The sequence below is a fragment of the Papio anubis genome, chromosome 3 (assembly GCF_008728515.1).
Source record: "Papio anubis isolate 15944 chromosome 3, Panubis1.0, whole genome shotgun sequence".
NCBI classification, from domain to species: Eukaryota; Metazoa; Chordata; class Mammalia; order Primates; family Cercopithecidae; genus Papio; species Papio anubis.
Window position 1 is genome coordinate 5,117,684 of NC_044978.1, and position 22,669 is coordinate 5,140,352.

General features: G+C 42.4%; 2 protein-coding genes across 24 annotated transcripts in view; one reads left to right on the forward strand and one right to left on the reverse strand.

Annotated features, from left to right (window-relative positions):
- PRIMPOL (primase and DNA directed polymerase) overlaps positions 1-18,922 on the reverse strand; it is a 42,882-nt gene extending 23,960 nt beyond the window's left edge. For 7 of the 19 annotated variants that reach the window (XM_009207953.3, XM_003899408.4, XM_017959251.2 and 4 more), the window contains exons 1-6: positions 18,700-18,906; positions 16,665-16,742; positions 11,159-11,397; positions 9,407-9,504; positions 6,974-7,103; positions 2,503-2,650 (exon numbers count right to left, since the gene is read on the reverse strand). In XM_009207953.3, the coding sequence (XP_009206217.2) occupies positions 2,503-2,650; positions 6,974-7,103; positions 9,407-9,504; positions 11,159-11,338 (556 nt within the window). In that variant the 5' untranslated portion in view covers positions 11,339-11,397; positions 16,665-16,742; positions 18,700-18,906. Of the gene's footprint in view, positions 1-2,502; positions 2,651-6,973; positions 7,104-9,406; positions 9,505-11,158; positions 11,398-16,664; positions 16,743-18,300; positions 18,678-18,699 lie in introns of those variants that run through there. The other 12 variants (XM_021938978.2, XM_021938977.2, XM_017959248.2 and 9 more) reach the window with 8 other exon arrangements.
- Positions 18,923-19,072: 150 nt separating this feature from the next.
- CASP3 (caspase 3) overlaps positions 19,073-22,669 on the forward strand; it is a 21,928-nt gene continuing 18,331 nt past the window's right edge. Inside the window, exons 1-2 of one of the 5 annotated variants that reach the window (XM_031664142.1) lie at positions 19,075-19,204; positions 19,914-20,081. Coding sequence is in view for 2 of the 5 variants with exons in the window: in XM_031664140.1 (XP_031520000.1) it covers positions 22,021-22,023 (3 nt within the window). In the remaining 3 variants the exon portion in view is untranslated. The other 4 variants (XM_021938973.2, XM_021938972.2, XM_031664140.1 and 1 more) reach the window with 4 other exon arrangements.

Sequence of the window (22,669 nt, forward strand, 5' to 3'; positions counted from 1 at the left end):
TCTATTCTCTCCTTCCTGAGCAAGAGATTCTCAGCTTTCGGCCTGTGGCTAGTAGTCATAGAGCAGACGATGACCAGTAAACAGCAAGCAAAGAAATAGCCTGTTTGGTGCTCTGCCTCCACACCCTGACAGCAGTGCCTCCTCACTATTCATGCATTCATTCGGAAGGGATTTATTCAGATACGACTGAGCAAGAAGGCCACACACTGCAGAAAGGCAGCAAGCACGGGGGCTGGAGTCAGAGACAGCTCAGTTTCTGTTTTGGCTTTGCCATCTGCCAGCTCTGTGACTTTGGTCAAATCTAAACCTTAACATTCCCCAGCTGCTTAACAGGAATAACAATGGCACCTACCTTTTGGAGTTGCTGTAAGGAGTGAACAAGAAAATGAAATTAAGGAATTAGCACAATGCCTGGCACATGTAACTGCTTAAAAGCCTTGGTTGTACAGCCTTAGGAGTCCCTAAAGGTATTTATTAATACCTTCTGGATGAATGCACGAACAGGGAGGACCAGGTGAACAGACCACATCGTGTTAGACAGCCGCATCAGCAAGTGCAGAGGCCCAAGCACTACAGAAAATGTGGCCCGTGATAGGAGCTGAATGAAAAGGGCAGGGTGGCGGGAGATGAGGCTGCCAACTTGTATTTATTGTTGTTGTTGTTATTCTTATATTAATAATATTAGTAATATTATTGATAATGATATTTTTATTATGGGCTAAGCTCTGGAAATACAAAAGTAAGAAACAGTCCCTGCCCTAGAGAAACATTAAGTAGAATAGAGGAGATGACAAAGAAAACAGGAAATGACCATAGGAAGTGGTAAATGCTTTGACACAATAACTCTGGACATTCTCTGCAACCCAGAGGAACACTAATCTAAGTAAGGCTTAGGGTTTCAGACGTGACAGAAACAGCTTCTCACATGGTTTGATGGCGACAGAGTCCTAACAGGCCAGGGGCTCATCCCTGTAATCCCAGCACTTTGGGAGGCCGAGGCAGGCAGACCACAAGGTCAGGGGATCAAGACCATCCTGGCTAACATGGTGAAACTCTGTCTCTACTAAAAATACAAAAAATTAGCTGAGTGTGGTGGCACACGCTTGTGGTCCCAGCTACTCGGGAGGCCAAGGCAGAAGAATCACTTGAACCCAGGTGGCAGAGGTTGCACTGAACTAAGAACGTGCCACTGTACTCCAGCCTGGGCGACAGAGCGAGACTCCGTCTCAAAAAAAAAAAAGTCTCACTTTCACCGTTCTCCAAGCCTCTAAGTTCATTCTTTAGGTTTGGATGGGTGAGTGTGTTTCTCACAGGATTAGGGAGAGAGACCGAGAAGGAACGTCCAGCTGAGCTAACAGGAAACAGGCAGGTGATGAGAGCCTTGTGAAAACAGCACGCCGGGTTTCTGTGGCCACCTTCCCCTAAGCCAGAAATCAGGTTCTTGACTTTCATGCCAGTGCTTTAGTGACTATGTCCACACCTTTTATTGTAGGTGGCTGTGAAACTCTAAGACACTAGAAGCTCTGAACCGAATTACCTGTTACCTGAGCTTCAGTCAATCATCTGCTGTTTGGACCCTTGCCCTACCCCTCTCAGGATTTGGCTTCTGTTCAGACCTCCATTATGGAGTTCCCATTCTACCTGTGTTTCTCCTTTGGACTGACTTAATGTTTAACACCTGGGCCTACATCTCTAAATGCCCAGGCCTGAGATAAATAATCTAGTTTCACTTTCAGACTTGTACCTCTAGAATTATCCCAACCCTGAAGCTCTGCCTGGAACAATAAACAAGTCATCTTTGATACGACCTGGGACCGAAGCCCCAAAGCAAGGCCGAAGCAAAGGTCAGAAATCCAGAAGCAACATTGCAGATAAGGCTTGAAATGGAAAGGCCTCTCATGAACTTTCCAGGAAACTGAAATAAATCCTGTTGGAGCAGAAACCACTATCTGGACATGGATAGCCATCCCACTATCTATGATTAGAGATGCAAATGCCAAAGAAGTCCTGAATAGGCTGATGTGTCTAGAACAGAAAGCAGGTCTAAAGCTAAAGGAACATCTTGAAAACATGAAGAAACACATTGCCTTTTTTTTTTTTTTTTGAGACAGGGTCTCACTCTGTTGCCTAGGCTGGAGTGCAGTGGTGTCATCTTGGCTCACTGCAACCTCTGCCTCCTGGGTTCAAGCAATCCTTGTGCCTTAGCATCCCGAGTAGCTGGGACTACAGGCATGCACCACCATGCCCGGCTAATTAGTAGAGACAGGGTTTCGCCAGCGTGGCCAGGCTGGTCTCAAACTCCTAGCCTCAAGTGATGCACCCAGCTTGGCCTCCCAAAGTGCTGGAATTGCAGGCGTGAGCCACTGCACTCAGCCCACATCACATTTTTTAGGATAAGTTAATGACCATAAAAGTTGATATGTATGCACAAAATTTTAAGAGGAACAAGAGCATATGAGTTTTGAATACAACTCCATGGTTTTTAAAAAGCAGTATACTTACCAACATGAATATTATCTTTAAATGCCACATCATGGAGCTGAAATATTAAATGCCGGCTGAATTTCTCATCAGTGCTAGAATCCAAGTTCAAAACATCTTCAGCTGAGCAATTAACACCATATAACTCTCGAAGCGCTTTACACACATACTAAAAACACAAGTAAAATGCAAATAATTTATATTTTTTGTCTTAAAGTTTTTCTATAAGCAATAAGCATCTCTTTAAATATAATCTATGAGTTAAAAAGTCATTAATTTCTGATCAGGCACAGTGGCTCATGCCTGTAATCCCAGGACTTTGGGAGGCCAAGGCGGGCAGATTATTTGAAGTCAGAAGTTTGAGACCAGCCTAGCCAACACGGTAAAACCCAGTCTCTGCTAAAAACACAAAAATTAGCCAGGCGTGGTGGCGGGTGTCTGTAAATCCCAGCTACTCAGGAGGCTGAGGCAGGAAGATCACTTGAACCCAGGAGGCGGAGGTTGCAGTCAGCCAAGATGGTGCCACTGCACTCCAGTCTGGGTGACAGAGAGAGACTCTGTCTCAAAAAAAAAAAAAAGTCATTAATTTATTTTGTAATGGTTTTATTTACCAGAAAGTGTCTAATTCATACTGAGCCTGAATTCAGCTCTAAGAATACAGCCTCTGAGACTACATGGCACTGAGCATGACGGCCATGCACAGTAGAAAAGCAGCAAGCACGGGGCTGGAGTCAGAGACAGCTCAGTGTCAGTTTGGGCTTTGCCATCTGCCAGCTCTATGACTTTGGTCAAATCTAAACCTTAACATTTCCCAGCTGCTAAACAGGAATAACAATAGCAGCTACCTTTTGGAGTTGCTGTAAGGAACAAACAAGAAAATGAAATTTTTAGCACAGTGCCTGGCACATGTAACTGCTTAAAAGTTTTGGTTGTGCAGCCTTAGGACAAGTCCCTAAAGCTTCAATCTTCTCATTTGCAAAATGAAGCTACTAAGAACTACCGGGCAATATTATCTTGACATGAGCAAAAATGTTTATGAACTGCCGTCACTTTGGATACCTAAAAGTTAGGCCACAAATTGTATTTTTAATAATGTTTGGGCATTCTTCTAACACCACACTCCCCTCATGCTCTCTGGCTTTACTCTTCTGTAAATTCTCACTTCCTCACAAAGGGCTTCCTTGATTTCCCTCTCTACATCAAATTCCCCCTGTATACTCTTTCTCTCTTTATAGACTTACACAGCTACAATTTTAGGTTGATTTATGTGATTAGTTTGACATGTTTTATCTATATTACAGAGGCTCTTCCTCCATATTTGTTCTCTCCCTCTGTAGAAACAGAATCCCGATTTTTAGCTAGATTGGAGGCCATCCAGAACAAAGACTACATTTCCCAGGCTCCTCCACAGCAGGGTGTGGCTGCTAAGTTGTCGCCCAATGGGATGTGAGAAGGAAAGTATGCCATTTCTAAGTGATCCTCTAACAGGCAAAGGGCATACCCTCCCCTTCTCCATTTGTACTGACTAGAATGCAGACACAGTGGTATGAGCCATCCTGGACAATGGAAGAAGGGCAACATCTTAGGGACAGCAAAGCAACAAGCCTAGTCCCTAACAGTACGGAGTCACATTAGATATTACTTGGGGGAGAAACAGGTTTCTGTCTTGTTTAAGCCACTTTAATTTTGGGTCTTTATTATGGCAGCTAAATCTATCCTAATTTATTATCCTCCATTAGACTACAAAGTGTATGCCATCAGAAATTATGTCTCTTTGACTTACCACTTGATAATCCTAGTGCCTGGGCACAGTGCCGGACACTTAGTAGAGACTAAAAACTGATGAATGAAGTTGACTTCTGTACTTTCGGAGCCACAGAGAATAAATTCAGTGACACTTTAGGTAGGACAAGTAATCATATACTCCTAAATTCTCTTTCCCAAGATTAACTTTAATTAAAACTTTAAGTTACTTAAATAATTAAATTATAAAATCCAGGAGTTAAACTTATATGATTGGATAATGTTGCCCTGAAACGTGGTCCTAATAAAATACATTAGCACCAGAATTCATTCTGACTGGGGAGAAGTGGCTTATTGAAATGTGCCAGTTTAGCTACTGAACCAAAGGGTATTTTATATTATCACTAATTATTATTAACCATCTGCTAAATTAACATAATAGCTAACCTAATTATGCCTCCTCACAGTAAGACTCAAAGGAAAAAGTACTTACTGGATTATAAACTTATTGCATACAAAGTAACCAATAAATGAAATTAATTTCAATGCAATCATTATAAAAAGCATTATATTAAGTAATCCAATGAGAACAGTTCTATCAACATGGTAGCCAGGCGTGGTGGCTCAAGCCTGTAATCCCAGCACTTTGGGAGGCCGAGACGGGCGGATCACAAGGTCAGGAGATCGAGACCATCCTGGCTAACCCGGTGAAACCCCGTCTCTACTAAAAAATACAAAAAACTAGCCGGGCGAGGTGGCGGCGCCTGTAGTCCCAGCTACTTGGGAGGCTGAGGCAGGAGAATGGCGTGAACCCGGGAGGCGGAGCTTGCAGTGAGCTGAAATCCGGCCACTGCACTCCAGCCTGGGCGACAGAGCAAGACTCCATCTCAAAAAAAAAAAAAACAAAAAAAAACAAAACAAAACATGGTAAACATGTTAAATAAAACTGCTGTATAATTTTGAACTTAGATTTATACAGTTTCTTCCAACAGTTTTGCTGATGCAAAAGATTAGCTACTCAAGACTCATTTGGAAAAAGTGGTATGAAGAATAAGGAGAAAAAAATTCTAAACATCTACATAGTCTTTGCCATACCAGTGTTTATTAATAGTGTTACAAATGAAATTTCCTCCAGTGTTCATTAGAAATATTTCTAGTTTCTAATGCAATGTGGTACTTCTTTGTTAATATGTAATGTTAAGTGGCAGTGAAAATCTCTGAATCGAAGTTCCTTGTAGCCCACGGAGAAACTACACAAGAAATCTTACTTTAGACTTTAGAAGAAAGTCAATATTTATGAATTATTAAAAACATAATTAGGCCAGGCACCATGGCTCACGCCTATAATCCCAGCACTTTGGGAGGACGAGTGGGTATATCACTTGAGGCCAAGAGTTCAAGACCAGCCTGGCCAACACGGCAAAACCCTGTCTCTACTAAAAATACAAAAATTAGCCAGGTATGGTGGCACACACCTGTAATTCCAGCTACTCGGGAGGCTGAGGCAGGAGAATTGCTTGAACCTGGGAGGCAGAGATTGCAGTGAGCTGAGATTATACCACTGCACCCCAGCCTGGGTGACAGAGAGAGACTCTGTCTCAAAAATAATAATAATAATGATAATAATAATTAGGTTAAAAATTAAACAGAATTTACCAGCTGTAATGAAATAAGCATCTAAATTTATTTTTAAAGGTTCAATGGCTATTTTAAGAAAAACATAATTTGGGGGTTTTTTTGGGGGAGGAGGGGGAATTTATATATATTTATTCTGCTTCAAAGCCAGGATAAAGCTAATATTCTGTATATTTTTTAAATAGCATTCACATACATTTTCAAAAAGATTTAAAATCAAGCATGTAGAGGCCCAACAGAGAATACTAGCAGATATTCTTTATCAAAAACATTTTAATTTGGATATATTTTAAAAGTTATAAAATGGGTAATCTATAACATTATTATTCAGTTAACATTTAAAAGAAAAACAGCTAATCAATAAGTGTCAGTACCTACACTTAGGCTGAAGAATAGTCAGCACAATTTTAACACAACTTCCTGTGATACAATCTGAAAATTTTTTTGAAAGAATCCTAATAGAACTTAGCTGCACAAGTCCATGCTATTCCTTTTATTAGTAACTTCCTGGTTGACACAGCTAAATCAAAAATAAAGAGCTACAATATTTTTCTCTTAGTTAAAAACAGTGATAACTATATTTATAGACAAGGTTTTACCAATACTGGTTGTAGGGCCTTGAATAGGAATTCGTTTAGTCTGGGCCTTAATTTCCTCATTTCGAAAGGGACAAGATAAGATGATTTCCAAAATTCCTGCAAGCTCCAAAAATCTGATACTGTTTGTAGTCAGTGTTCTTGAGGTTCACCTCAGTACCCAATTTTTACAGTAAAAATTATTTTGCCTGGCTTTTACCAAAGTCAGCTATTTGTAATGGAATTCAGAGAATTAATGTATAATTTTAATATATAGAAAACTTCCAAACTGACATCTTTTTCAAAGCTTTTTTTACCAGACAGTAAAATCGCAAACTATATGAACATAAATTGAACTTTCCTTCCTTTTCACAGTTTACTCATAGAAGTAATATTAAAAAATCAAAGTCAAAAGGAACAGTAGCAAGAAAAAGAAGAGATACAGAACTTACATATTATATAGGTTGAATTCACTGAATGAATAAGCCAACGAAGAGCTGAATAGATAGAAATAAGGAAAACTTGAGTCGGCCATTTACCTTGATGAGTAATGCAACCATCTTTTTCCCATCAGCTCCTGGGTTGGCAGGTTTGTTAAATTCCAAATCAAAATAAAGCTTGCACACAGCATTTTCAGGAATAACTTCATAGCAGTGTAAGAGATTTTTTCTAAATTGAATAATTCAAGATTGTTAAATTGATATCTTATACCTTTATTGATTGATTGACTGAGACTGAGTCAGCTCTGTTGCCCAGGCTGGAGTGTAGTGGTGTTAGCTCACTGCAACCTCCTCCTCCTGGGTTCAAGCGATTCTCCTACCTCAGCCTCCCGAGTAGCTGGGACTACAGGCACGTGCCACCACACTTGATTAATTTTTGCATTTTTACTAGAAACAGGGTTTACGCCATGTTGGTCAGACTGATCTTGAACTCCTGGCTTCAGGTGATCCACCTGCTTCAGCCTCCCAAAGTGCTGGGATTACAGGTGTGAGCCACTATGCCCAGCCTCTATCTTATTCCTTTTAAATCGTGGCAGTTTATCTTACATCGCAAGTACTGTGTTAACTGTGCTTTCACTACATACAAGTATGAAATAAGAACATGATAAAGTGAACTGTTCACCATAGGTTTATGGCTCATCGTATCAAGGGTTTCCATCAAGCAAAATGCAACAATTACATCCTGTAACATTATTTAACTGGAAAATACAGTCAATCTTACAGTGCTATTTATTTACAGATGAGTTTGATATTGTGTAATACCTCTATATTTGTTTTTAGTGTCACCATGAAACAAATTTTCTTTGAAAAAAAAAATGTTCTTTTCAGGATGCCATATTCTTCAGATTCCATTAATTTTCCATGAGAATTTTTAAATTCTGTATTTTCATTGGAAGATAATATTTTTAAAATCGGTTAAAAAATTCTGAATCACCTGACTTTGATAAGCTCTCAATGCTCATGTTTGCAGTTACATTCTTTCTGGCATTAAGAGGAATGATTTTGACATGGGTTAAATAGGGAGAGATGCTGACTTAATTTGCAAATAATAATTTGGACTAAAGTTCAGATGGCATCCTATACAAATTAAGGACTTGTAGTAATTTGAAGAGGGAAAAGTTATGTGAAAATTGTATCATCAGGTGGCACAGGTAGTGGAGGAACTCAACACACACATACACATACACCCATACACATCCTGGAGCAGTCAGTACCATATTTACATTGCAAGATGAGAGAGTTTCAGCAAAACATCTGTCACGTTATCTTAATGATTTTCATTCAACTCTAACTGGTGTTGCATGTATATAAACATAAATAAATCCAGTTTCATATTTGAAGCTACTTAGCAACTTTCGAATAAAAGTATTCTAAATCAATATAGGGCATACATAACAATTTACTCTCCTTTTACATACATTACACAAGTCTGAGAAATACTTGAATACGGCTGGGCACGGTGGCTCACACCTGTAATCCTAGCACTTTGGGAGGCTGAGGCGGGCAGATCATCTGAGGTCAGGAGTTCGAGACAGCCTGACCAATATAAAGAAACCCCGTCTCTACTAAAAATACAAAAATTAGCCAGGCATGGTGGCAGGCACCTGTAATCCCAGCTACTTGGGAGGCTGAGACCGGAGAATCACTCGAACTCAGGAGGCAGACGTTGCAGTGAGCCGAGATCATGCCATTGCACTCCAGCCTGGGCAACAAGAGTGAAACTCCATCTCAAAAATATTTAAAAAATAAAAAAAAGAAAGAAAAAAAGAGAAATACTTGAATAGATCACTCAGTTAAAATAAAGCTAATAAGCCAGGTGCAGCGGGTCACGCCTGTAATCCCAACACTTTAGGAGGCCGAGGTGGGTGGATTACCTGAGGTCAGGAGTTAGAGACCAGCCTGGTCGACATGGTGAAACCCTATCTCTAAAAACATAAAAATGAGCCGGACATGGTGGCAGATGCCTGTAATCCCAGCAACTCGTGAGGCAGAGGCTGCAGTGAGCCAAATCATGGCACTGCACTGTAGTCTGGGCAACAAGAGTGAAATTCTGTCTTAAAAAAATAAAAAATAAAGCTAATAACAATTTAAAATAGTGATAAGAAAGTCAAGATAAAGCAGATATTTCTTTATTACTAGGCAAATAACATAAATATTCCTTTGTGATTAATAGTATAATTTAATACCTGTTTGCAAAAGAGAGATTTCAAAACTCCCTTTGAGTACACACATATATTCGTGTACGTGCATGACTATGTACGTGCATGACTATTTTCTCCCAGCACCTGGTGAGATACTCAAGCATTGCTATGACAAGAAAACTCCAGATTTCAATTCTGAGAGTAAAGGAGCAACTAATAGTGTGGTCACAAACTGTGGAGGCCAATTCAGCCTGAACTAATTTCACCAAAATTCCTAGGCAAAGGAAATGGAACTCTAGCTTAATGTGTGGTTCTGCTGCATGCCACCTACCTGGATTTATAGTAAAACCAAAATTCAGCATAGGTTGTCACAAGGTAAATGCGCTGTCCATCTCCTACTTTGTATTCCAAAGCAAATACGTGAACGTCCTAAATAAAATCAAAAAAGATTAGAAAAATTCACAAAATGCAAACCTAAATTCAACTGTAGCTATTGAATGTTCATAAAGAATTTTTCATTCAAGTTTTCAGAAACTGTAATTTGAACATTTGTATTATTAAATACAAGACAAATAGTCACTAGGTTTATGCCATTCAAAATCTAATTATACCTATTTTTTAATCATTCATATAAAAGGTGAAAACAATTAGAATTATGCAGACCGAAGAGAAGAAAGGAGAGAAACCACTCTTAAAAATATTACTCATTTGATTTCCTATGATAGTTCTATGAAATTAAACTTATCTTTTAATGATTTGGGCTAAAATTAATTAGTAAATTCCCTAGTACATATAAAAATGTATGTAGGAGACTTTTTTTTGTTGTTTTTTTGAAACAAGAGTCTTACTCTGTCGCCCAGGTTGGAGTGCAGTGGCACAATCTTGACTCACTGCAACCTCTGCCTCCCAGGTTCAAGCAATTCTTCTGCCTCAGCCTCCCAAGGAGCTGGGATTACAGGCGCCCACCACCAGGCCTGATTAATTTTTTGTATTTTTAGTGGAGACAAGGTTTCACCATGCTGGCCAGGCTGGCCTCGAACTCCTGACCTCAAAGTGCTCTGCCTGCCTTAGCCTCCTAAAGTGCTAGGATTATGGGCGTGAGCCATCACACCCAGCCGAAACCATTTTTTTAAAGGTTAATTACTGTGATAGTGGTTTAAATATAATTGCCCATGCCTCCTGCCATAAAGTTTCTTCTAATAGAGCAATACATCCACAAGTTCTTTTGTTTCCTCTTAGCTAAAGGTAGCTGGTGAACACATTTTTCTTTTCATGAGTGAAAAAATCACAGGACTCAGTTACTTAACCCTAACAAAAATCTTTTTGAAATAAATTTTATAGACTGGTGATTAGCAAGCCCAACGAGCATACCCCTATCTATATCTTTTTAAAATTCAAGTTCAGATGAATCTGTCAGTATTTTAATTGCTGCTGCTTGAATTAGGTTTACCCAAAACGACTAAGAAAGGTATTTCTTACACCATTCTCATGAGATTTGAGTAAGCATATCCTGACTAGAGAAAAGAGGTCCTTCTAAAACTTCCAGCACTTGGAGCTTTTAGACAGCAACAGTGATCAGACTCACAGTACATTTCCGCTATCATATATGCATCTTATCTTTTCTTTCACATTTCTTTATATTCCCCACAGTGCCCAAGAAAAAAAGAAAGTGAAATACACATCTGTTGCTTGATTTAGTGATTTTTTGAGCACCATGTTCTTTGAAAGGCTGACACTCCTTTCTCCCACTTGCTTAATGTGTTGAAAAAAACACGGTTCCCTGCCCTCTAAGCATAAAGCTTCATTTAAATGTCATTACAATTTTTAAAATCTAATGGGCACTGGACGTGTCATTCTTTTTCATTACTAATATAAATTAAATGGTAAATGATTCACAGGGATATTTTTCCTAAATCACATGCCATTAAGATTCCCATTAAATTCTCTTAGTAGAATACATGGCCTGAAATGAAGACAAATAATAGATTTAAAAAAAAAAAAAACAAATTATAATGAAGAAGAAGAAGAAAAAAGAGGAGGAAGTGGAAGAGGAGGACAAAGAAGAGGAGGAGGAGGAAATTACTTCTTTACAGCTTTTAACAAAATTAAAAGCTTGAGCTTGTCGATGAAATAGTCTCCAAATGGAGGGTGGTTCCTCTGGCTTGGACAGTCTTGGTCTATACACTGAGGACAATGGTTTCCTCTCATAATGAGATGCTCGTTCTTCAATTTGCTTCAGTTTTTCTTCCCATTTTCTGTTCATTGGTTCAGAAGTACGGAGAGAATAAATCCTATCCCATGTAATATTTCTATCAATTACTACTAAAACAAACAACAAACAAAAAGGCCATTAATTTCTTTATTTAGAATATATTTTGTTTGATAAAGTTTCAAAACTCACTTCCTGACACTTATTTCCTTGTTTATTCTTGGCATGAAGTTTTACCACAGAACGAGAGCAAGGATGGTTATCAGAAATTCTTAGATCCTGGTTCTTCCTCTAACGGTATTATGACCTTGGACAGGTTAATGAAGCTCCCTGAATCTTATTTAATCAACTGAAAAATAGGAATCAATATTATCTTGAGTACTTTATATACTTACCTTGAAGATAGAAAGGTCATAAGACATAAGCAAATGATCTCTAAATTACAAAGCCTCATGTAAATATATGTGTTTTTTGTATCATTATGGTTTTCACTATACCCATTTTATTGTGTCACATGCTATGACCTTGTCCACCATTCTTGTGCTATTATTTCTCGGGGTAGAATTCATTGCTAGATACCAACGTACAGCTCTTCATTCCCTTTTCCTCTGTTTCTGTCCATGTCTCCTCTTCTCTCTCAACACAACTTTTAGTTGGGAATATGAATGGGAATTACAATATTGGCTAGTTTTGGATGTCTATAGTAATGGATGATTTTTCTTTCTATATAATACTTTGATGTCAACCATACCAGAGTAAGGGTGCCAGGCAATAATTTTCCAATTTGGGATTATAATTCATTTACAAAAGAAAAAGAATAGGTTTTTAGAAGAAGATGGGAAAACTTTCACTCTAGATTAAAAACAGCCAAATCAGCCACAAACTCCTTGCACCTAAACTCACTCTCATAGTGACCCTCGGCTTGGCCATATGACTTGTTTTGGGCCAACATCACATTGACAAAAGTGAAGCAAGCAGAGGTTTAACGAGTGCCTTTGCAGCAGACTTGGTTATCCTAAAATCCTGCCCTGAGATTGCCATGCCATAACTCTAGCCTCATAGAGGATGAAAGTCCACATGGAAAAGAACCAAGGAATTGCAGCCAACAGCCAGCATAAGCAGTCAGATACATGAGTTGGGCCATTCCAGACATCCAGCCATCATCTGAATTCAATGCATTAGTAAGCCTGAGTCCCACAGAGACCTACCAAACTGCCCAGCCAACCCAAAGAGCTATAAGAAAAAATAAATTTGGTTGTTTCGTCTTTTTTAAGCCAGTAAGTTTGGGGCTGGCTTTGACATAGAAACAGGTAATTAACAGAGTTCCTCTGTTCATTAATATCATCTTTGCCATAATTTACCTATGTGGAAAATAGATATATTAGGGTTTAAGTGAAATAATATGTACTAAATCATTTAACAGAATACGTTTGTGCTTATTGAGTTGATAAACATCGTCTTGAATTTTAGCAGAAAACTTTGCAGCAACACAAACTCATTGGCAAACGAGTATTTCCTGGAAGGAAAACCAGAATCTCCCTAAAAGATTAAGAGGGGGCCAGGCGCGGTGGCTCACGCCTGTAATCCCAGCACTTTGGAGGCTGAGCCGGGTGGATCATCAGGTCAGGAGTTCGAGACCAGCCTCGCCAAGATGGTGAAACTCCATTTCTACTAAAAATACAAAAATCAGCTGGGCGTGGTGGTAGGCACCTGTAATTCCAGCTACTTGGGAGGCTGAGGCAAGATAATAGTTTGAACTGGGAGCGGAGGTGCCAGTGAGCCGAGATCGCACCACTGCACTCCAGCCTGGGTGACAGGGCAAGAATCCATCTCAAAAAAAAAGATTAAGAGAGGGTAGGCCGGGCACGGTGGTTCATGCCTGTAATCCCAGCACTTTGGGAGGCAGAGGCGGGCGGATTACCTGAGGTCAGGAGTTTGAGACCAGCCTGACCAATATGGTGAAACCCCGTCTCTACTAAAAATACAAAAATTAGCCAGGCGTGGTGGCGGGCTCCTGTAGTCCCAAATACTTGGGAGGCTGAAACAGGAAAATTGCTTGAACCCAGGAGGCAGAGATTGCAGTGAGCTGAAATTATGACACTGCACTCTAGCCTGGGCAACAGAGCAAGACTCCATCTCAAAAGAAAAGAAAAGAAAAAAAAGGGCGGGGTAGGACATCATGACCTTGTTAGAAAAAAAAAAAAAAAACGCATATTATCCACAGATTTCAAATCTGACATCAATCATAACAGACCTAAGAAAGATTATTCTCTCAGAGTTCTACCTAATTCACATAAAAATTATAAACTAGGAAACAGAAATATAATTCTAAAGGTACTAACATAAATTTCATAACAGGTATGCTTAGGAAAAATATCAATTCAACTGGATTGAGGAGATGAAGCAATTTTTTAAAAAACTGCTTTGGCCGGGTGCGGTGGCTCACACCTGTAATCCCAGCACTTTGGGAGGCCAAGACAGGCAGATCACAAGGTCAAGAGATCGAGACCATCCTGGCTAACATGTAAAACCCTGTCTCTAATAAAAATACAAAAAAAATTAGCCAGGCATGGTGGCGGATGCCTGTAGTCCCAGCTACTCAGGAAGCTGAGGCAGGGGAATGGCGTGAACCCGGGAGGCGGAGCTTGCAGTGAGCTGAGATAGTGCCACTGCACTCCAGCCTGGGTGACAGAGCGAGACTCTGTCTCAAAAAAAACAAAACAAACAAAAACCACTTTAACTTGTCAATACAAAGTGATATTGCTCCTTATTGCTAGATTCTGAGTATTGAGTTACTTTGATCTGCTTCACATACAGCTAAAAATCTGCTACGCTTAGATAAACCTAATTGAGAAACTGACTTTCTATTATGAAATTTAACTTTTAACAAAGTCCACTGATTATTAGTGAAGAAAATAAATACAGAATGTAATCACATCTGAATTTAGCTAGTGTCTAACCGATAACTGACTACAAATGACTATGTGGATGTTCGTACTTAGTGACACTGAAATTTTATCATGAAAAATTGTTTGATTTTGTAAAAATCTTGGTGGGACTGTAGCAGGATGAGCGGCAGACAAAACTCCTCAGACACCGAGTTAAAGAAGGAAGGGGTTTATTCGGCCGGGGACATTGATTGGCAAGACTCCTGTCTTAAGAGCCGAGCTCCCCAGGTGAGCAATTCCTGTCCCTTTTAAGGGCTCACAACTCTAAGGGGGTGCGTGTGAGAGGGTCATGACTGAGCAAGCGGTGGGTACATGACCGGGGGCTGCATGCACCAGTAATTAGATCGGAACAAAACAAGATAGGGATTTTCACAGTGCTTTTCTATGCAATGTCTGTAATCTATAGAAAACAGAACCAATTAGGTCAGGGGTCGGTCTTTAACTACCAGGCCCAGGGCGTGGCACCGGGCTGTCTGCCTGTGGATTTCATTTCTGCCTTTTAGTTTTTACTTCTTCTTTCTTAGGAGGCAGAAATTGGGCATAAGGCAATATGAGGGGTGGTCTCCTCCCTTAGGACCATGGGAGTATGCCATACATGAACATCATGAAGTCACAATGAAAAAACAGCTTAAGACTCACTGAACTGGGGAAACGATGAGCGCCAACAGAAGAAGAAAGAGAAGTTCAGTACATACCATGCCCCCTTCATGTCTGCACAGTCTGAAAATTTTAACAGCTGGGGTGAGATCAGAAGACAATTGGGGCTCAGTCTAGCCCAGCAGGAGGGTTGAATTACAAAAAGCCAAGGAAATGGAGAACAGGAAGGCATCTAGCATTCCGGTTTGGGACTACCACATTCCTCATCCCTCCCCTCTGGGGGAATATGTCACCATATTAGAAATGCTTTTAATTCCCGGTGGTGAAAGAGTGTTGTCTTTCTTTTACATAATTGTGTATCAAAGCTCCTTTCCACTCCGGGACTGTAACTGTTTTTGGTAATAGTTTCCAAGTTCCAAAGGAAAACATTTATTGTATTTTAAAAGATTGGACTCTGCCAGGGCGGGTGCAGTGGCTCATGCCTGTAATCCCAGCACTTTGGGAGGCCCAGGCGGGCGGATCACAAGGTCAGGAGTTCGAGACCAGCCTGGCCAACATGGTGAAACCCCATCTCTACTAAAAAAATTAAATTAAATTAAATTAAAGATTGGGCTCAGAGAATTTCTATTATTTACTTCTTACATTGCACAGAATGTTTGTTTAACCATGTTTGATTATTTAAGCATGGTTGATACCGATCTTTCAACCGAAGGTGGTTAAGCTAGAAAAAAGGCTATGTTAGTCCTTTTCGAGTAACCACAGTGGGAGAAGAGGCAGCGGGGATGGAAGGGGTGAGATAACGCTGACCTAAATAGCCCCAGCTTTCCCGTGTTTATGCCCAGACTTGCCCAGCTGTGACACTTGATGGCATGGATCCCAGGAGCAGCTGAAGGAGGGGGCACATGCTTCATATTTACTGGTTTCTGGGGGGACCTGAAGCCAGCCTGGTCATGGTTCTTCCTAGCCTAGTTCTCTCAGTTTCCTTTATCTTTATTCCTCCCTCCTTCCCTCCCTCCCTCCCTCCCTCCCTCCCTTCCTTTCCTTCTTTCCTTCCTCCCTCCCTTTTTTCTTTTCTTTTCTTTTCCTCTCATCACTGGTCAATTCCTATTTCCCAACTCCAACTTCTCCCTCTACCCTGAGATTAGATTCATCAGTATTTTGTGTTGTCTGCCAATACTCTAGTTCTACAATTTGGTAATATCCTGGTATTTGACAGTATTTTCTTAATATAATCCCTTTTCTAGCCTTTTGGAATGCATTTGTACTATTTCTCCCACTGTTAAAGTATTTATTATAAAGTATGTGATCAAGAAGCATTTACAAAAATATTATTATATAAGTTCACTTTCTGGATGAATAACACCTTAAGAAATTAAGTATAAGTGACTGGATTTTCTTTTTTTCTCCTGCTTCAGTCACTTTGCCTTTCTACGCTTCAGCAAAAGTAACTCATATTTAAATTTCCCCAAATCCTCTTGTAAGGAGTAAGAAAACACACAGTGATATGTTGTGCTTTTTTTTTTTTTCCCAGTTCCTCCTTTCTATCCTCCCCACAGGATCTCCCATCCAAACAGCGTAACTCTGCCAGGCAGACCAATCACCCTTAAAACCATTTTCATCACTTTTCACAGGGATAATGATTCATAGCAACATTCAGCTCACACAGGTAAACCAATGCCATGAAGTCTAAACTCCCCTCCAGAATCTGGCCCTAAATCATTTACCTATTTCATTTCTTACTCTTCCACCATCTCACCAAATGAATTGATGATGACCTCTCCTTTGTCCTGAGCCACTCCAGAAACCTCCCCCAACCCGGCACACATTTCTCTTACCTGGAATGCCTCACGTTGCCCTTCCCGAATTCTTCCCCTTCCAGGCCCAGATCAAGTTCTGTCACCTCTGGGATACCCCTGTAAAGAGAAAATCACTGGCTTCAGTCAGAAGCCACTGCCTCCAGCCTACTGTTTTGCTACAATTAAAATGTTTGACTGGGCACGGTGGCTCACGCCTGTAATCCCAGCACTTTGGGAGGCCGAGGTGGGTGGATCACCTGAGGTCAGGAGTTCAAGACCAGCCTGGCCAACATGGTGAAACCCCATCTCTACTAAAAATACAAAAATTAGCTGGGCCTAGTGGTAGGCACCTGTAATCCCCAGCTACTTGGGAGGCTGAGGCAGGAAAATCATGTGAACCTGGGAGGCAAAGGTTGTCGTGAGCCAAGACTGCACCACTGCACTCCAGCCTGGGCAACAAGGGTGAAACTCTGTCTCAAAAATAAAAGTTCGTAGACTAAGTAAATTAGTATGATTTACAGGAATCCAGAAAACTGCTGCTGATGCTTGCTCATTTTGGCAAGAAAGTTTAGCACAGCAAGGGGTTTGGGTATCACAATGGGATAAGGACTAGTTCAACCACACTAGTCCCCTCTTCGCAAATTACTGCTCTGCAGAGCCACTGTTAGGGTCGGGAGTGGGTCCTATTTCTCGGTTTTACTGAGGCAGAAAAAGACTGTCAAACATTGTGTTCACTCAATTCGGGAGGGATAAAGAAAGGCCTAAGTCGTATTTGTGGGATCTGAGTTTAACTCCTGTGACTCTTTTTTCAGCAAGAGCAAACTACTTAACACTTTTTTTTTGAGATGGAGTGTTGCTCCGTCACCCAGGCTAGAGTGCAGTGGCACAATCTTGACTCACTGCAACCTCTGCCTCCCGGGTTCAAGCAATTCTCCTGCCTCAGCCTCCCAAGTAACTGGGATTACAGGCGCCCACCACTGCACCCGGCTAATTTTTTTATTTTTATTATTTTTTGTATTTTTAGTAGAGACGGGGTTTTACCACCTTGGCCAGGCTGGTCTCAAACTCCTGACCTCCTGATCCACCTGCCTCGGCTTCCCAAAGTCCTGGGATTACAGGCATGAGCCACCGCGCCTGGCCTTAACCTCTTTAAATTGTAATTCCTACCCCGAGGGATTGTTGAAAGGATGAAACAAACAAATGTATTATGAAAATGTAAAAGCATGCAATAAACTCTCAGCAAGTGGTAACGATACATAAAACTAAGTATATTTCTGTGCAGAATATAGTCCCTATAGTCAAATAGGCGCAAGCGTTAGAAATAGGCTCTGCCATGGGGTCCCTGATCTGACTTCTGAATGTCAAGAACCTTTTAAATCTGATGCAGAATGTCGTGCTCACGTGTTGGAGAATTCTTCTGCGAAAACGATTCACAGTTTGTTTCAGGGTCTAAAATGAGTTCATGACCCAAAATAGGAAGGGGATCAGTAGGGCAGTGTATAGCACACCCTTCACGTAACTATTAATAACTCCATCTTAGGAAAAGACCCCATTTTATATTTCATAGGGCATTTGCCAACAAGGATACTATACTTTAATAAACAAATAAAAAACTAGTCCGCATCCACTCAGGTAAGGACACAAACAAGCGCCCTCTTCCACTGTCAGTTCTCACCCAGGACTCTGCCTTCGGCAGCTCCAAACAGTCTTAATTGACGCTGTCTTTGCAGAAGGACCTCTTGGGCTTCTTTTTCTCTTCTTCACTCCCTCTGGATTGGTTGTTCATCTCTTTGTCCTATCTCTTTTTTTCCTCGTGATGTTAAATGCTACTTTGTTTGCTGTGGGATACTTAACTTGTAACGTTTATATATGGATTAAGTACACTACTGTGTACGGTTTGCAGTACTGACTGATGCGCGGAGTGGCTTGAGCCTGTGTGTCCAGCATGCGTGGACCTGCTTATTACTAGCCCGGCACCCTGGCGACAGGAGGCTAAGGCTTTTGATTTAGGGAGAGGGACCTGGGGGTAACCCCAAGAAAGGCCTCAGGTCACCGGAGGGGGGACGGAAATTACCGGTGGGCGTCCCGGCCCGCTCCTCTTCTTCTCAGAGCTCACACTGGGCAGCAGGCCTGGCCTTGTCTCTCTTCTAGGTCCCCGTTGGGCCTGGCGCGGTTTCCAAGTCTTCCTCAAATTACCTCCAGAATCCCGCGCTGGGAGCGGAAGCCCGCGGACTCTCAGGAAGACCCAGCTTTCAAATCCGGGGCGGGGGAGCGGGGCCGGGCCTCGGGGGCGGGGCTTCGGGGCGGGGCTTCGGGGCGGGACCCGGGCGCGGGGGCGGGCGCGGGCTGCAGCGGGCGGGCGGCCCCCGGGGCCCAGCCCGGGCCTGGTTCTCCGGCGGGCGGGAGCTGGGGGACGGGCCCCAGGGAGGGGGCGCGCGGGGCCGACAGGGGCGGGCCGGGGGCGGGGCTAGCGCTGGAGCACATCTCCCGGCGGCGGGCCGCTGAAGCGGTGCAGACGCGGATCGTAGCGGGTGGCTGCTGCTCTCGGGCGGTTGTGGAAGGTGTGAGGAGGCTGTGCGGTGAGTGCCGCGCTCGCTCCGGGCGGTCAGCCCTGTCCCCGCTCCCTGCGTCCTCCCAGGCCCAGCGCCTGCCCGGGGACCTGGGCGGCGGAGCCTTTGTTTTGCCACCTCACCCGGGGCGGCGGCGAGCAGTGAAGCCCGCGGAGCGAGAGACCTGGCCCGGGGGCGGGAGTCTGGACCGGGGCCGGGGCAGCCAGGCAGCGGGTTAAGGCTTTTGATTTAGGGAGAGGGACCTGGGGGTAACCTAAGGAAAGGCCTCAGGTCATCGGAGGGGAGACCTGACCCAGGGGCGGGAGGCTGGCCTGGGGCCGGGGAGGCCAGGCAGCGGGAGGCCGGCCCGGGGGAACCGAGGCCGGGGCCGGGAGGTCGAGCACGGGGCACCGAGCTCCGAGGGCCGGAGACCCGGCGGCCGGGCCTGGGGCCGGGAGGCGGGGCCAGGCAGCGGGAGGCAGCGGCAAGCTGGAAAGCAGACGGTGCTACCGCCGGCGGAGGAGTGGCCCCGGGAAGCGGTGCGGCGAGGGCTGGGGCGGCCGGGTGCTGACTGTGAGGGACTCGCCCTCGGGGCTGATCCTTCCAACTTTGGGCGAGGCTTCGGTCTCTGCCGCCTTCCATGCCTGGGGCCTGGACTATCCCGGGTTGACTGTGTGGTTTAGCTCTTCCAGAGAGCTAGTCGCAGGGTTTAAAGTCCAATTCCTTTTCGACCCTGCAGAGTTTCGTGAGTGCTCACAGCTCATCCCTGTGGCTGTGTCTCCGTGGCCACAGCTGATTGGCGTCGCCTTGAAATCCCAGGCCGTGAGGAGTGAGCGAGCCCTGCTCACGCTCGGCGCTGTTGTTTTCAGTGGGTGTGCCCTGCACCTGCGTCTTTCCCCCATTCTCAGTAAGTGGCACCCAAGCAGGAAACCGGAAAACATCCTTCTCGGCCCCCTCTCGCCCACCTACTTCTTTTCCCGCTTAGTCACCAAGCCTTGTCGACCTTGTAAACGTCTGCCAGATCTGTCCACGTCTCTCCATCTCCACAGCAGCCTCTTCCCTGGTCTCTCCACCTCCAGACCCGCCTGCTCCTTTGTACTCCACTTTTCACAGCACAGAGGGATCTTTATGAAATGAAAGTCTAGAAAGCTCGTCCTTTGCCCTTAGGTTAAACCCAGCACTTAATACGGCTAACAAACCCCAGCACGTGTTGGGTCCTGAGTGCCCCCACCCCTCCCTATCTTTAGCACCGATTCACTTTCTGCACAGCAGTGCTGACCTTCATAGCTAGTGTCTGCCACACCTCTGCACTCCCTTTCTCCCGCCATCACATTTGATTAGAAGTAAGAGCTGCTACTTAAACTTCTGTTTTCATTAAAACAGTTCAAGGTTCAATCTTCCTATACTGTGTTCTTTCTGCAGCCAGCATTCTCTAAGAGAGATGTGTCATATCCTCTGCAGTTGCTTGTTTACTGTCTTCCCTGCTAGATTTGCAAGCAAACTCCAGGAGGGATGGACTTGGTTTATCTTGGTGTCCTTAGTGTCTTTCACCAAATGCGGGCCCTGGCACAACGCAGTGAATGCCCATCGGTTGTGTTTTTATTTTTATGCCCTATCTAGAAAAAGTAGACCTGGTTTAGGATTATTTAGCAAATAATAGTTAGAAAAGAAATGGTAGAGGTGACATGGAGTCACTGAAACCATGTAAACCTGCAAGATAGCAGAAAGAGGGCCAGGAAAGGTGGTTAGACTAGACTGTATCAAAATGGGCTCAGCCACTGTGAATGTGCGTGCTGTGGTTACATCATCTCTAAAAGTGAAATGTAAAGCTTAAATCATCTCTATCACAGCCCGATGCTTGGGCTTTGGTTTTGCTTTGCCTTTTTGTAAAAGAAGGTTTTTGAAAGTGAAAATATATTTTAGTGAATGACGAACATTTTATTGGAGTATGGCAATAAAACCTGTTCAGAGTAAGAGACATTAGACATTGTACCTAGTTAAATCAGGTTTGCTTTTGCTATCCTGAATAAAGGCCTTGCCTCTTGCCTTTTGAAGAGACTGGCATCTGATATAGGGAATTATAATGCTTCTTCACTGTTTTGCTTTCAGACCTCATTTAACACAATCTCCTACTGCTTCATCCCCCTACAAAGCAGTCTTTATTTTCATGAATGATATATTACATTGCTTCTGGTGCCTACTATTAGATGTTTAAGCTCTGCCCCAAAGATAGGAAGCACTGGTATTTGGGCCTAAAAAAAGATGTGAGAATTCTTAAGATTTATATAATGTTCTTTCTCTGCATGTTTTGTTCTTACCTTCACATGTTGCCTGTAGGGCTTCTTTGCATTACAATAATGCAATCAAGCTACCTGATATGTATTGGACACCGTCTGGCATCTGCTTTGTTGAGCCACTTTTGAATGCCAGTGAGCATCGGTATAAGCCCTGCATAGAGATAGGGTTTGTCTCATCCACTGCTTGATACACTCAGGGTCTAGTATAGTACTCTGCACACAGTTGGTGTTCAGTAAATTGTTATGGTGCAAATATCAAATGAATAAATGCTACTGAATCTGACTTTTGGCAGTTTCAGTCTTCCAGACAGTAGGGTTTCTTCAAGCGGTTTTAAACCTGAATCTGATTCTGCAAAGTAGTCATTCTTGGTGGGAGTGGTGAGCCTTTAAAGTTATCTGTAATTTTTATAAAAAAACATTCAAGATCCTCCATTTTACACTTATATAAATCATTTAGATCTGTGAAGGCTTTCCCGTTTTCTCCTTTTGTCCCTCCAAAAACACTATCCTAGGACTTCACTTGGCACAGGGAGGACAGACCTTTTGCACATGGTAAGTGCCATTCTTTCTGACTTGTGTCGTAAACTCGGAGGCTTTGAATAGTGGGGAGTGCTCTATACTGTCTTCCTGGTCACATGGCCCATGCCAGAGAAAAGGAAAGGATGGTTTGCTTGTATAGTACAATGGAACTTATTTCAATTTATTCTGTATTTGATTTTACATTCCTGTTCTCATATTTTTACCTTAATTACGTAGTAAATATTAAAAGATTGACTTCACCAGGTCCAGTGACAATAGCCAGTTTGATAATTCTTGTATGTACCCAAATGAATTCAGAGACCAGATGGAGAAAGATTTTGATAAAACCTCTGGTACATTACAACTGAAGTCTTTTCTTGTCCAAACTATTGTGAAACAGATGTTCTTTCTGTTTCATTTGCTAAATCTGGAAATGTGACTGCTTTTGGGACTTTTTCCTCTCTACAGGTAATAAATATAATCCTGATACTTTTCAAGTTGTTTGACAGAAGTGTAATCTCCCCAGAAGTCCTATTGGACAGGCTTCACTTTTCCTTTCGAGGAACACAGAGATATAGGAAATATGTTTTAATGAGTTATACCGAATGCTGAGCATAAAACCAATTATTTTACTTTTATTATTATTATTATTTTTTTTTTTTTTTTTTTTTTTTTTTTT